The following is a 16,229-nucleotide window of genomic DNA, read 5'->3' on the forward strand; positions in this document are numbered from 1 at the left end:
TCAGTCGGGGAGACCAACCAGCGAGACCAACCAGCAAGACCAACCAGCGAGACCAGCCACGGGAAGCAAACAGGAAAACCAGATCATCGACAGAAGTGGACGGATTGTGCGGCTAGTCGGGGTCGTCTTCCCACCTACGACTACGTCGACGATGAAGAATCGCCGTAGGACTTCTGAATGTGTGTAAGTGACAGAGCAGGTCTCCACATCGGGATCACTGGCCACTCAGTCCCGATGTGCGTTCTGTCACATGTTTACCACTGTGTATACCATTTCGGCCATCATTCAATCAAACGATACTAAACCATGGCTGCTGCTATCTTCATCTCTACCGCTGACTCTTGTCTTCTCTTCGACTCTTGTTCACGATCCTCAGCTACTACTACCCGATAGCAGCCTCAGCCGACGCTCTTGGACAGAGGAAAGGACCGTGTTGGTGGAGGGGGAGTGATGGTTTGGGATTGGATAACGAGAGCTCGGCTGCTGGCCCCGTAAGTGCCGTTCACCTTTGCTTGTCATCAATGGAAGCTTAATGGGTCTCGGTACACAGACAGAATTGTTAACACCTTCGTCATACCGGTTTCCAGGTAGAAGGACCTTCTCACAGGCCAACATCAATCCCCGAAATAAATCACAAACAACAGGGATGCTCGAGGGCACCATGTCCCACCGGCTGTGCACGAACAAATTCTAAAATCATCGAATGACAATTTGATCGTGTTCCCAAGCTTTATAACAACTCACACGGGGGAAATTCCGTCAAAACCAAAACTCCACGAAACAATTTGACCAATCAAAGGACGCTTCCCGAAATCCCGATGTCCTGACAATTATACCCCAGTCACAACTATGTGTCAGAACACCTTCGAGTGATTTGATTGGCTAATACGTGATCTTTGACATTACTGGTACTACTTTCATCATTCATTCCATTCATGATTTTCATTCAAAAGTGAGCGTGTAAAACGAAAACACTTCTATGGAATTAGATAAAATTTATTTCATTTAGTGTGGTTACTAGCATTATTTTCAATTCTATAATAACTCAAGTTTCTGTAATAAAAACGAAAACAAAACAATATATAAAAATAAGTAAACAAATACGTCTAGCAGGCCTCACATGAGTGTAAACAAATATGGCGTTGCCAGTAAAAGTTATTGACTTCGTCAAAATTGACGGACAATTGGTTGTTGAATATGATCAAGAGATGAATACCTTCTGCGTGTATGTTGTCCGGACTGCACAGTAGCACACAACATCAAAAGACGAGCGGCGCTCTTGTATCTCTATCACTGTCACTGTCAGCCGCATCCATTCGCGTCCTCCCGCACAAACATATTGTCACTGCCATGCCTCCCGTGGTTTCTTATGAAGAGGTTAAAAGCACTTCCCAGAATCTGTACACAATAGGCTTGGTATCGTCTTCGTTCGAGGTTGTAGGTTGTGTTTTTAGACCTATTTTTCGGTGGAAGCATCAACATAAACATCGAATCTCGACAAGTAGGAATTCCAAGCCGAGATGAGAAGGCGTCACTGGCATCCTGCGCAAAGCGTCGCCGAATTATTTACAGTAACTCGTCCTCCGATGAAGAATATTAAGCTCAACTATTTGAGACATACTGTTCCCTGTTATTCTAAGATGCTACTACGAAAGATCAAAGGTGCACTTTTTGCATTACGTCACAATGTGTTGACGTCGCTGCGCCATTCCAGTCTGCCGCCTCGTAATCGAACTTTTTTGCATTACGTCACAATGAAACCAACGTCACGATGGATGTCAGTTGCCATTGTCTCGTACAGCGTCCACAGTAAAGTGCTTCGTCGCATCCCGTTTCTTGGTTTGCATGACTGGTTGAAACATTACTTTTATGTTTTCCGAAGGATAAAAAATGTCTCAAAGTTTGACTCAAACCTTTACAGAGACACGGTCATGTTCGCTATGTTTACATTCCAACAATGCAATCGTGGAATGTCGCAAAACTAGTCAGTTTCGACTGAATGTACTGATCTAAACTTTCGTTGGTTGTAGAAATGAGACGGTCATATTGCCTTGTAAGGTGTAAGAGAATCACAGAAAAGATATTTAACCCGAACATAAACCTTCACCAAACTGTTCATCATTTGTTCTTCTAGTAACGTTAGTCTTAACGTGGGGGGCTGACACGTGAAAAGAACAGCGCGTCAGTTAGCCCTGTGTGAGGATTCTTAATTTAGGTCACAGACACGTTTGTTTCATGCCATAGATCGAAATTAGGCTTAGAAATTATTAAATATGGCATCCTAGAAAAGAATAAAGGACACTTTCGCCCTGAACTATTATATCGTTAAAGCACACGGACGCTTGATGGTAGCTCGAACTGTATTTCTTAATTACACAAATCACAAGCTGACTTCTATCACCTTTCAACGGAATATTTAATGTTTTATATGTGAATAATGCTAATTAATTAAAAATCAATTAAAACTTAATTAATGATGGTATAATTCGGATTGTGATGTTTGCTAAGTAATAGCTGTCACTGCCTTGTCATAAGCTTTAAATGATGTGTTATAACCTATAACACATCAATAGAACAATTTTCATATTTCTTAAAATGTCGGTTAATTACTTAAATAATTAGGTCAAATTACAATATTTTCCCCCATTGGATTTACTAAGACGTTTAGTATGATGTTTACTGATGTTGTCTGAGTACAAAACATTTGGATATAATCCTGTTGCAATTTGTTTAGGGTCCAACGCTCATTCTCCTGGCCTAACAAGAATGATTGAGATAAGGGAGGGATGAGCATCATGCCAAGCCTCATACCCTGTGAAATGAACAGGTTGTTTGTTGGGGGGACAGTGTGTAGCTTCATCACTCTTAATGGATATGTTAAGGGGGAAAAAAGCTCTAGTAAATACAGAAAAATAAGTTCAGATGTGTTTTTGTCCCCGCAGTCCGTTAGTGTAACGTATTGAAACTAACTTCCGGTAGAGGAAGTCGGGGTTGGCAAGAGTGAGTGAGTGAGTTGAGTTTGTCACTGATTCAGCAATATTCAAGCAATATCACGGTAGGGGACACCAGAAATGACCTTCACACACCCATGTGGGCAACAGAACCCGGGTGATCGGTGCATCGAGCTGACACTTCAACAACAAGGCAACACCACCTCCCCCGGGGTAAGCAAGAGACAACAGGAAAGCGAGTATAAACGAAACCCATCTTCCAGAAAGGTGCCAGTTCGCTAAATGGTCAAAACAGCTGCAGTATCTCAACAGAGAGTAGAAGAGACAATCTGTGAGCAGTACAGCGTGTACTCGATGAAGGAAGCTATTGTAGCGACTGGTCTCGTTAAGTGTCTGTTATTCACATAGCCCTTGACCACACAAACATTTCAACATAGCTTGGGCTATTGACTGAAAGAAGGACCCATGTATCCAGCAACGCTACTGTATATAATACACCGATGAAGACTGTTCGCTTGTTGTAATGCCCATTAGCCGGAAAACAGCAATAATATTTTGCATAATCCAATCAACTACCAAACCCAGTGTGAACAACAACATACAGGCAAATGCTATCGGTTAAAACTCTGCTCTCAAGCTTTTTTCTCTCACTCACATTTGTCATAAAATAAACTGAAGGGAAACAATTAATTCTGGCCTGATGGAAACCAATGAGCTTGCCGAACAATGTGTTTCTTATCCAAATCTTGATCGGTAAAGGCTTAATTAGGTTACCGGGCCCTTAATGTCAACGGCTTGTCAAAATAAAACAGTGTAAACCCAGTATTTCACACGGTGGAAAATGTCGTGTTCAGCAGTGGTAATGTGATCTGTTCAAATACATATCCTTGACATGTAGATTTATATGTTTGCAAATTTACAAATGTTTTACCACCTAAGGAAATATATTAATACATATTATGTGTTAACACACTTAGAAAAGATTCGGAAATTTCAGAACCTATAACAAATCAAAAGGTTGTGTGGGAAATACTCCATGATCGAGTGTTCATTAAGGTGTCAGCTCTGAAACTCATGCTTTGAATGTCTGGAAATCCGGCCATAGCAAACGCAGCTTTCACCCCAGAAGGAGCCTGTGCTTTGCTCGAGTCCTCGAAAAGTGACTGATCCAAGAACTGCCGCACCGTCTCACTGAGAATTCAGTTACCTTACTCATCGGGAGGTATTTTCTCCGTGTCAGTGTCCTCTCTATGCAAAAGAACAAGCTTGATGCACAACCGCCTTTTTTATTTCTTGAGTGCAACGCCGTTATCCATAATATGTGTTAATACTGTACTTGCAAACCTCCAATATGTCACTACACAAAGTTTTGTAGGGAGGGTTGACCTAGAAATAAACACCAACATGGCCACGTGATACCGTGGGGCGATTATCAGTCTTAATGTACGACTTTCATTATATCATGTGAAAAGCATGAGAAGAGTTTTGAAACTTATGATTTATTCAACATGTCATCATGTCAATAGTCAACACAATTTCTTCTTGTTAAATACAAGTTGTAGTTTATAACACTTGTACGCTTTAGCCGCATGTCACGTCGTCCAGAGCTCTGTCTATTTAGCATTTAGAAACACTTCCTATGCACAATGGATGGGCCGGACTCATCGTACTCCTGCTTGCTGATCCACATCTGCTGGAAGGTGGACAGAGAGGCAAGGATGGAGCCACCGATCCAGACGGAGTATTTCCTCTCTGGAGGAGCGATGATCTTGATCTTCATTGTGCTTGGGGCAAGAGATGTGATCTCCTTCTGCATTCTGTCGGCGATACCAGGGAACATGGTGGTACCCCCAGAGAGGACAGTGTTGGCGTACAAGTCCTTTCAGATATCGACATCGCACCTCATAATGGAGTTGAATGTGGTTTCGTGAATGCCAACAGTTTCCATACCCAAGAAGGAAGGCTGGAAGAGGGCCTCTGGACAACGGAACCTCTCGTTACCAATGGTGATGACTTGACCATCGGGCAACTCGTAGCTCTTCTCCAGGGAGGAAGAAGATGAAGCAGTAGCCATTTCCTGCTCAAAGTCAAGGGCGATGTAGCACAACTTTTCCTTGATGTCTCTGACGATTTCTCTCTCAGCGGTGGTGGTGAAGGAGTAACCACGTTCAGTGAGGATCTTCATGAGGTAATCAGTCAAGTCACGACCAGCAAGATCCAGCCTCATGATGGCGTGGGGAAGGGCGTAACCTTCATAGATGGGTACAGTGTGGGTGACACCATCACCAGAGTCCAAAACAATACCCGTGGTACGACCAGAAGCGTACAGAGACAAAACAGCCTGGATGGTCACATACATAGCTGGAGAGTTGAAGGTCTCGAACATGATCTGGGTCATCTTTTCACGGTTGGCCTTGGGGTTGAGGGGAGCCTCTGTCAGGAGGACGGGGTGCTCCTCGGGTGCAACACGGAGCTCGTTGTAGAAGGTGTGATGCCAGATCTTCTCCATGTCGTCCCAGTTGGTGACGATACCGTGCTCGATGGGGTACTTGAGTGTGAGGATACCTCTCTTGGACTGAGCCTCATCTCCAACATAGCTGTCTTTCTGACCCATACCGACCATCACGCCCTGAAACAAGAAATCATTGAGGAATTGTTACAAAATTATAAATGTTTAAGTTATGATGCAAGTAAGCAGCAATGCAGTATGAAAAGCAGTTACTGACATCTTTTGGTGCTAAAACTGCTAATACTTCCATAGCTATATATTGTTACATGTAAGTTGTTCTTAAAAAATGTTAGCAAGACAAGACCAGACAATCAAGTGATCAACAGCATGTACGCAAACGGGATACTATGACATTTGTTAACCAAGTCAGTGATCCACACCACCCGATCGCGTTTATCGACTCTTACGACAAGTTTGGGTTACTGAATATCAATTCTAACGTCTGCTTCACAGTTCCAGCAAGTCTGACAACGTGAGTCACGACAAGCATGAATTATTAAAGACCAACTCGTACCCGAGTGAATATGAATATTTGTGACAGGGAGACTGACACAGAGAGCGAGAAATGAAAAGATTTGAGGAAAATGTTTTTTATTTCCAGTTTCCGAGATATACTACCAGCAGCTGTATAATGAAAACCAAGTAACATTTCCAGTGTTCAAATCAAATTATATTTTTGATGGTAAAACCCCGTAGACTTATTCTTTCAGTACTGACAAGCGTGAGTTCATTTCGGACTTTGGATATAAGGGAGATAGAGTAAGGTTTGTTCAATACATTACAATAGCATCATAATGCACCGCAGTATTACCTGATGTCTGGGACGGCCGACGATGGAGGGGAAGACAGCTCGGGGAGCGTCGTCACCGGCGAAACCGGCCTTGCACATGCCGGAGCCGTTGTCACAGACCAAAGCAGCAACATCATCATCCATGGCTGTACGTTGTGCGAGAAACAACAAACACGATATGAGTCAGTGGAAGGCTGACAGCGGGCACTGAAAGCGTCCATTTCCTGGTCGTATTTATATGTCCTCCGTTATCTTTGACCAGTCAGATTTCGGTAGGAAATAACAGCATGGACATAATACACTATAATGACCTTTGTCAGACATGCGGTCGCATGTGTTATTATGTAACCATATTTCATCTTCCCGGGGCGAAGTCTAATCCCAGAAAGAGTGTGCAAGTAACCCCAGCTTTCACCGAATGCTGCTGTCAGCATGGGGCTATCACGAATGTGCATAGTTAGTCAGTGCTAACTGCTACCAGATAAGTTGTATCATGTAACTTCATGTGATAGCTGAGATCCTACTCGCCCTTTTATATACTATAATCACATTTGTATCCGACCACCAACTTTGCCCTAAACGTTTACATAGTCTTTCACGTACATATTATGTGTGTATTTCTGCAGTGTGGTATTCCCTTGCCGTTTGTGCGATTGTGTTGATAATTATTTGTGAATTAGATTATTCTGATATGGTATATACGGATGTGTTGAAATATGGTGTGTACACAATAGATTTTTCTCCTGATTTATGTGCATAACATTATATACACATGAATATTTCTTTTGAGGTAAGGGTTTCTTCTCTTGTCATAAAGGATCAGGGTGAAGTATGTTCCACTTGGCTATAATCGAGTACAAGGGATAAACATTTGAAAGGCAAGTTTACACGAAATGAACCTTTTTGCCTTCCATTTTTTCATCATAGAAAGTATTTGTTATGTAGTTTTGCAGCCAAACCTGTGTATATATGGGAAGCATCTTATTTATTTTTGTTGCGTTATATCGATTCAAATTTGCCATATTAACCGAGAGTTCTGTGTTCACAAGAAACACATCATGACTTACGTCCCGTGCAAATGACGTCATCAGTGCCCGTCTGATAAACGCATTGCGTTTTAAAAACTTATTAGACCCACCTCACGTGGTGCGGGTATAGGTGTGGTTCGTGAGTCTGCAGGCGCCCGCTACTGCTTTAATTCAGCTGTTGCCTGAAAGTCATCTGACTGCATGTGTGTATGTGGTCGGTTCCACACTGTGATGACGTTGCAGTTTGCAAAAAAGTATACATTGTACAAAAAGTGTTACCACGTACCCAAATTGTAGAACATTGAACCTGAGTTAGTTGTCAACACTATATTACTTCACAAAAACAAAAACATATATGGACCACATAGCTTACCATCGACGAACGTGCTTGCACTTTATGCTTGCTACTTAATTTCTACAAAAATCGTACGATATATGTCACACCTCTTCCACCTTCACTGTAATTGTGATACCATATCCAAATATACTCATGCCAAAAATGCTTGTCACTCCGGTCTTATTAATAAAATTGAAGGGGAAGACAACTCTTATTGGCTTGAGTATACATCACGACGATAAATGCATGGCAGTTTTTAATTCTGATGTAGTTTTTGTAGCATAAAATATTTTTTCAAAGACAATTCTCGTTATTTCGATTTTTTACTCGTTGCTTCGAGTATTTTCTCGTTATTTCAAATATGTTTTCGTTGCTTCGACTTATTTCTCGTTGCTTCAAGTTTCAGTCAAAAAATTGAAATTTCGAATATTTTCTCGTTGCTTCAATGCAAGTTTCAGTCAAAAACTTGAAATTTCGAACATTTTCTCGTTACTTCAAGTTTCTTTAAAACAATTGAAATTTCGGGTGTTTACTCTTTGCTTCGATATTTTTTTCATAATTTCTAAGTTTGATGAAGCTAGCATGTATATTTCTGAGATCTGCTCAGAGCAAGATGACATCCTCATAGTCACACACACCCTACACCCTACACCCTACACCCTACACTCTGCACCACCCGAGTTTCAGTGGTCATAAAACATAAAGCTTTCAGTTCATTAGGGAGGATGCGCACCCTTGTAACCTCGGTACCTTCCCATAAGACAGACCTCACAAAAGACAGATCGCTTAAAACAACACACTTTATGGTTGTTTGCATAAGGTGTAATTAAGCTGATAATTGTGCCCAACTATGTAATGTATAAGCAATAGGTTTTCTAATTCATGCACGGACACTCTACAACGGGGATAGCTCACTCGCTTGCTCTCTTTACCATTGCTCCAACGCAAACTGACAAAACTTCAGCCAGTTTATTGTATCAGTCGGAATTTTACAAAGAATGAATGAATGAATTATAGTAAGAATTAAGAGCAAGAATTATGTGAATGAATGAAAGACGTAAAGAAAAAGAATAGAAGAAAGCAGCACACATATGAATGAAAGAATAAATGATACACAGCGGCCTTCCCTCCCAAAACATGTTAAAGAACGCAAAAGTATCGCGAGAATACATGTGTTAACATCAGTTGTCCTTTTAAAAAATCTACTTTGAGACATTTTTTTACATTAATAATTAATTCAGATATCTTATTGCATGTGGGGAATGGAATGGACATTAACAAAATGTTAACTGACATTGTCAGACTGCCCTCAAAAATAAAGTGTAAAACTGCCACAAAGCGTTGTAAAACACCTTTCCAGTTTTGTGAAATAATAAGATGAACAAGAAAGAAAGAAGTTGTGGAGCCATAACGCTCAAGCATCGATGGCGAATCAAATCAGATCGGCGATATGTCACATTTTTCACACACCTCAAATACACCTAACATTCTTTCTTAGATTATGAAACTATCACTATTACTTGCAAACATATTTCACTTGATAGTATATTCCCCTCATATGAATTACAGGTGTATGTGAAAGATGTTTTTGAAGAAGTAACTAGAAACACTCAAACAATGGAGTGTAGCATTTCAATGGCAGATCGGCGAAATGCCATATTTTTCACACACCTCAATTACACGCTAACAATTTTTTGAAGTCATAAAACTGTCACTATTACTTACAAATACCTTTCAGCTAAAGCTATGTTTTCCCTATAAAAATTAAACGACTGTGTGAAAGAAGTTTTTTATGGGAACAGTTTAGTCTATCTTCGCGGTGAATCGAGAATAGAAGCCAATGAACTGTAACATACCGACTTGAAACTTTCCTACGAATCTACTGTCCTAATACGGACACTAATACCAATTATTTGACTTAAACTGAAGTGACAAAATAGTTAACCTATCTTCTACATGTAGGATTTCAGTTGTCAGCGAACTTAATCAGCTGTTGAAAATAAACCGGGTTAAATACTACGCTGCCACCATATTGGCTACACGTGTTACGTAACGACCCGAGACATACGTTCAACGGCTTTTCGAGGAGTTTCTTCCCCCCCTCTATATAGGCTCCCTGATTCATGTAATGAATTATGATTTTTATATTAAGATCTATTGCATCAAAGATACTGAAGAAAGTGCTTGAGAACATTCTCAACCTCTCAAACAACGCAGTTCTCTACTACTTTTCACTCCAGTAAGCCAGTAAACTAAGAGAGATGGGAATGTGTTGTTACTATAATCTGCAGTGACTGGTGGCAGAACAAAACAGAATTTTTATTCTTTTCTCAAAAACACAATTTTGAATGGTTAATTTAAGATGAGGCTCTGGAATAAGTGCATTTTCATACATTGTGAAATGAAATCCTTTTGATGATTGAGTATTGCTTGAATTCCAAGATTGTACAAACTGGTTTAACTCACTGTACTCACTATACTCTGTACTGACTCCTGGTGAGCTCATTAATTGATTAGGGGTGGAGAGCATGGCTGAGCTAATTAGAGTACTCATTGAGTTTATCTTACAGGAGGTCTGTCTATTGGGAGTTAACTATGAAATGATACCATATATTAGATACCTTGAGGATTTGACAGAAGTCTATTTGCTCAAAAAGCATACTATTTTGGTATGAATATCAGTACGAATTGGTTTCCTTCCTGTCTCCACATACAACATGTAGCGAAGCAGTTTTCTTGAAAATATTAAATGAACATTTTCAATAATACTTAAAGTTTTATAGGACCAGAGGTCGTATAACCATTTTAAAACCTAATGGTGTCTTTTTTATCAGGGCACATACCACAATTTTCAAGGGTACAGCTTAATTAAGCCTTATGCAGCCAACCATAAAATGTGTTGTTTTAAGTGGTCTGTCTTTTGGGAGGTCGATACCGTTCGAAGCATAAACTAAACTGCTCGTGATGGTTTCATCAGACTTGGTACACATATCAAGCACGATTGATAGGTTTGCCATTTGGGGTTTAAACCCAGATATGAATCTTTTGCGCTTTCCACCCAAATGTGACTTAGGCTGTGGATATGAGGATGTCATGTTGTTCGGAGCAGATTTCCGTAAAACTATACATGCTAGCTTCATCAAATTTGGCACACATATCAAGCATGATCCATAGATGTGCCATTTGATGGTTATACTCAGATATATGAATTATACGTTTTGCTGTATCCATGGTCACGTGACTTAGGCTGTGACTATGGGGATGCCATCTTGCTCGGGTCAGATCTCCTAAACTATACATGCTAAATTCACCAAACTTAGAAATTAAGAGAAAAAAATCGAAGCAACGAGTAAATGCTCGAAATTTCAATTTTTTCAAAAAAAAAACTTGAAGTAACGAGAAAATATTCGAAATTTCAAGTTTTTGACTGAAACTTGTAGCGACGAGAACATACTCGAAGCAACGAGAAATTAATCGAAGCAACGAGGATTGTGTTTGAAACAAATGTCTTATGCTACAAAAGTGGCAGTGGTATTTCTGTTGTTGTATGATGGATTCATGCTCTGCAACATCATCGATGAACCAAGAATTGCTCAGGATGTTTTGGAGAACACCAAACAGCTGACGTATGGTGATCTACCTTTAGTCAGTTTTATATTGTATCATCCTCTATAACTGAACTGTTTTAGATTTAATTACTAGTTTTAAATATCTATCTGTTATGATAATCTAGTTGTTTTACTATCCCTTGTTGACGTATTTTCTCCCATTAACCATTCACTATTATGTCAAATATTAACTCACTCACTCACTCACTTAACGCTTCTCGTCAACATATGGCTGAGATGTTGCCGATGTGACCATAAAGTTTAACTCACTCAGTCGCGGACACCGACGATGATTTTTCATTATGTCGACTTTCCCTCGGTCACAATGAAAACAAAAGAAAATAACAATCAACAGATTGTCAGAATGTTTCTCACTGCTTCCATGCCACATTTATGCATGTACATTGCTTGAAGCAACGAAAGTTTCTTTCGAAAAATCCGGCGTGCTCTTGTCGGTGAACACGTCATTTTGTGAACGTCGCTTGACGCATACGCAAACTGTAGCGCAAACGGGGTTTCACAGCATAGAGAATATGACAAGTCTTCCTATGTGCGAGCGAACGCAGAAGACTGGTGATTTTCTCTATGCTGCGCAATCCATTTGCGCTACAGTTTGCCTGTGCTTGGCTGTAGTGACGTCACACGTATGTCAACATTGTTACACATATTTGGTGTTTTCATTGAGGTGAGGTTATGGATGAAAGTATACACTATCAATCTTTCCTGCTGTTCACAATTTCTGTTCTTATGATTCCTTCGTATTTTCACCAACTGTTTTTCACTTGATTAATTTCAGTAAAATATAGCATAATGTTTTGATTAGGGACTAGACAGGAAATCTATCTAAACTCAAGTGGCACCATTTACGTCATAATCAAAAGACGGCAGCTCTGACCTGGTCACCTCGTCAAACAAAGGTTTCATACTGGCATAACATTTCAGCACTTATTTTGAGGGTGATACTTTCATTGTCAGATCGATGTTCATACTGTTGCTCAATGAATTTACAGACCGCCGCCATATAGTTAGAATATTGCTGAGTGCGGCGTAAATCTAAACTCACTCACTAATTATAGATGATAATGTGCGCTTGCGTCACAATGTATTGGCGTCACTGCGCCATTCTAGTCTGCCCACTCGTAATCGAACACTTTTGCAATGTAACTAGCGTCACGATGCATGTCTCTGAGATGGCATCGATGCACTCTATCAGGAAGTTGGACAGCTCGAAAACAAGGTATCTGCTCAGGATACCGACACAGACACTGAAGGCGTGCTGTCGCATGACAGTACATTACGGCGTGTCTGAGCAGGTTGACAGGATCTTCCCAATGCATAACGATATAGCTGCTACACTGTTCAGTGAACAAGCAAAGACAGAATATAGGCAACGTCCTGATAGCATAGGGGCGCATCGATATGGTCAGTCTAATTTGTAACAGTATGCATAGAGGTTTGAGGGTGGTTTCTTTTACAAATACACGATTACATCTTTTAACAGCATAAAGGTTTCAGTTACAGGAGGCAGTAGGATGTGGCAGGATATATGGCAGTGTATCGTCTTTATTTACGAGGAACTGTAGGATATGGCGAGATGTGGAGGTATACCATATTACCATCTGAATTTACAAGGAGCAGAAACATATGGTGGTATATACTTTGTACACCATCTGAATTTACGGATTGTGCAGGCTATGATGGGGTATATGGCTTTGGCAGGAAGTATTCAGATATCAACTTTGACCAAAAAAAGATACATGTCATGTTCTTTTGTCGAAAACTGCATCCAGGAAGTCAAACACTCAACGAGTATTCAGTTCCAATACGTTTATTATCGCAGGCCCAAAGAATCGATGTTAGCATGCTCTTTTCCGTCGGAGAGAAGAATATAGCAAATACATTTGAAGTTGAAATACCAACTATTTAGTGTGCCGTAGTTTTGCAAGTCTTTGTTTATATGTCAATGATGCGTTTAGAAGCACTTCCTGTGCACAATGGATGGGCCGGACTCTTCGTACTCCTGCTTGCTGATCCACATCTGCTGGAAGGTGGACAGAGAGGCAAGGATGGAGCCACCGATCCAGACGGAGTATTTCCTCTCTGGAGGAGCGATGATCTTGATCTTCATTGTGCTTGGGGCAAGAGATGTGATCTCCTTCTGCATTCTGTCGGCGATACCAGGGAACATGGTGGTACCCCCAGAGAGGACAGTGTTGGCGTACAAGTCCTTTCGGATATCGACATCGCACCTCATAATGGAGTTGAATGTGGTTTCGTGAATACCTACAGTTTCCATACCCAAGAAGGAAGGCTGGAAGAGGGCCTCCGGGCAACGGAACCTCTCGTTACCAATGGTGATGACTTGACCATCGGGCAACTCGTAGCTCTTCTCCAGGGAGGAAGAAGATGAAGCAGTAGCCATTTCCTGCTCGAAGTCAAGGGCGATGTAGCACAGCTTCTCCTTAATGTCTCTGACGATTTCTCTCTCAGCAGTGGTGGTGAAGGAGTAACCACGTTCAGTGAGGATCTTCATGAGGTAATCAGTCAGGTCACGACCAGCAAGATCCAGCCTCATGATGGCGTGGGGAAGGGCGTAACCTTCATAGATGGGTACAGTGTGGGTGACACCATCACCAGAGTCCAAAACAATACCCGTGGTACGACCAGAAGCGTACAGAGACAAAACAGCCTGGATGGCCACATACATAGCTGGAGAGTTGAAGGTCTCGAACATGATCTGGGTCATCTTTTCACGGTTGGCCTTGGGGTTGAGGGGAGCCTCTGTCAGGAGGACGGGGTGCTCCTCGGGTGCAACACGGAGCTCGTTGTAGAAGGTGTGATGCCAGATCTTCTCCATGTCGTCCCAGTTGGTGACGATACCGTGTTCGATGGGGTACTTGAGTGTGAGGATACCTCTCTTGGACTGAGCCTCATCTCCAACATAGCTGTCTTTCTGACCCATACCGACCATCACACCCTGAAACAAGAAATGAATTTGTCGTTTTCATAAATCGTATATGGTATGATTCAAATGGGGCACAATAAAGTGGCAGAAACGCTTTTATTGGAGTTACTTCCCTTTGATGTATGTTTACGTTATACTTTGTGCATTCCATATTGATTACTCCTAGACATCTGTGTGTAACCTGACACATGGTGTAGTTGCATTTATCTGTTTCCTTGTATACCTCTTGTTGTGCCTTTCGTGGTTATAGCACTGTAGTTGGGCTTCAGCACATTTGGGCATGTTCGATATCGTTTGTGTGCAATATTTCTTTTGAAGCGATTCGACAACGATCTGGCTACATCCTGACTGGGAATTGAATCTATGACGTCATTAGACGTAATGCAGTTATTACTAGATTATGGTGCCTGCTCAAACACTACTATCTCAACTAAAGTACCTGATGTCTGGGACGCCCCACGATGGAGGGGAAGACAGCTCGGGGAGCGTCGTCACCGGCGAAACCGGCCTTGCACATGCCGGAGCCGTTGTCACAGACCAAAGCAGCAACATCATCATCCATGGCTGTAGGTAGCTGTGTGAGAAACAGTAAACACGTCAGCTGAAGACTGAAAGAGAATGCACTATCGATGTTAACATTCAGTCGCGTTATATACTTCCACCATCATTCGAAGACCAATCAGATTGTGTTTAAGAGAAGAGTAATTGGTGTAATATTAGTTAATGGTAAATATACCACCCTGATGCATTATGTTGCATAACAGCCTTTCATGTATACATGTGTTGAATCTTGTCACAGCTGGGTGTTCATGTGCACCCAGCTTCCTAACGTTCACTTACCACTTATCATCCCCCACGAAGGTTGCACCCCTTGCCATCACACAGAGGAGCCACGTGCCGATGGAGAACAGAAATCGATCCTTAACATACAAGTATGTGACCGTGTGATGCTGGGTATATTACAACAATGTGCTAATTGTGTATTTCTGTAATATGAGGAAATGTAACCTTCCATGCAACATTTATTACCAATAAGTTCATACGACTGTAGGTGTATGTGTGGCATTGAGTACAGAAGTTCAGTTTAAAATAAGCATCGAGAATTCAACTATTTAAAATTTATGCACAGATTGGTACCTTACTATTGTGTCTTATAACTGTATCATCTTAACTGTGATCAAGTAGTTTCAGTGAAATGTTTATGTTATGAAATGAACATCTAATGTCCTATTTGCCATATACTTACCTGAAATTATTCCATAAATCGGGTGAATTATATAAATATAGTATTATGATTACCATAATTAAACGCTTGGATTATACGCTCTTCCTCTTTCTCATCCCCCTTTTCTGCCCCCCCCTCTCTCTCTGTCTGTCTGTCTCTCTCTCTCTCTCGCTATCTCTCTCTCTCTCTCTTGATTTAAACGTATTTATTTCTAATGAAAGGAACCAGATTCATAAATACCGCTCAATCGTTGTTTGAGTGTGAAAATACATAATTTGACGCGCATCGTTGTAAAGAGAACGTGAAAAAGATAATGAATCAAGTCTTCATAGTCATGGCCACAACAGCAAGATGGTGTAAGACCACTACATTCAAGTCGGAGACAAGAGTGTATAATTTGACAGAATCTGCTTCCGAAATCTAAGTCAAAATCCCTGTAGATGGGTAAATCGTTCGCAATGGCATTTTTGAATATCGACAGGCTCGGTGATTCTCTTTGTTGGGTTAGTAATGCAATCCACAATTTAACAGTATCTGTGAGAAAGGACCTAGCGTAATTTGCAGATTTACAGTTTATAATCTGAAGGTTTGAATCATCGCGTAGATTATAACCAGCGACATCTGATACTCTAGACGGAACAAGGTTGCTAGGATAACTTGGTGTAGTACTCAGTGTTATTAAAAATTTTACAAAACATAGTTATTTTATGAAGGTACTTTTTACGACATCAAATGGGACCCGTGCTTGACAATTGGTTTCTTTGTATACAATGTATTTTATGGTGACTGGTACCACGAACTGCGCCACACAAGGTT

At 41.0% G+C, this 16,229-nt stretch overlaps 1 protein-coding gene and 1 pseudogene across 1 annotated transcript; both read right to left on the reverse strand.

Annotated features, from left to right (window-relative positions):
* Nucleotides 1-4,556: 4,556 nt before the first annotated feature.
* Nucleotides 4,557-6,394, reverse strand: LOC137290552 (actin, cytoplasmic 1-like; annotated as a pseudogene).
* A 6,791-nt stretch (nt 6,395-13,185) lies between these two features.
* Nucleotides 13,186-14,750, reverse strand: LOC137290561 (actin, cytoplasmic 1-like). The gene is made up of 2 exons (XM_067821597.1): nt 14,628-14,750; nt 13,186-14,200 (listed from the first exon to the last, which is right to left on the reverse strand). The coding sequence occupies exons 1-2, from the start codon at nt 14,748-14,750 to the stop codon at nt 13,196-13,198; spliced, it is 1,128 nt and encodes a 375-aa protein (XP_067677698.1). The 3' UTR covers nt 13,186-13,195.
* Between the last annotated feature and the right edge of the window lie 1,479 nt (nt 14,751-16,229).

Source organism: Haliotis asinina, chromosome 7, assembly GCF_037392515.1.
Source record: "Haliotis asinina isolate JCU_RB_2024 chromosome 7, JCU_Hal_asi_v2, whole genome shotgun sequence".
NCBI classification, from domain to species: Eukaryota; Metazoa; Mollusca; class Gastropoda; order Lepetellida; family Haliotidae; genus Haliotis; species Haliotis asinina.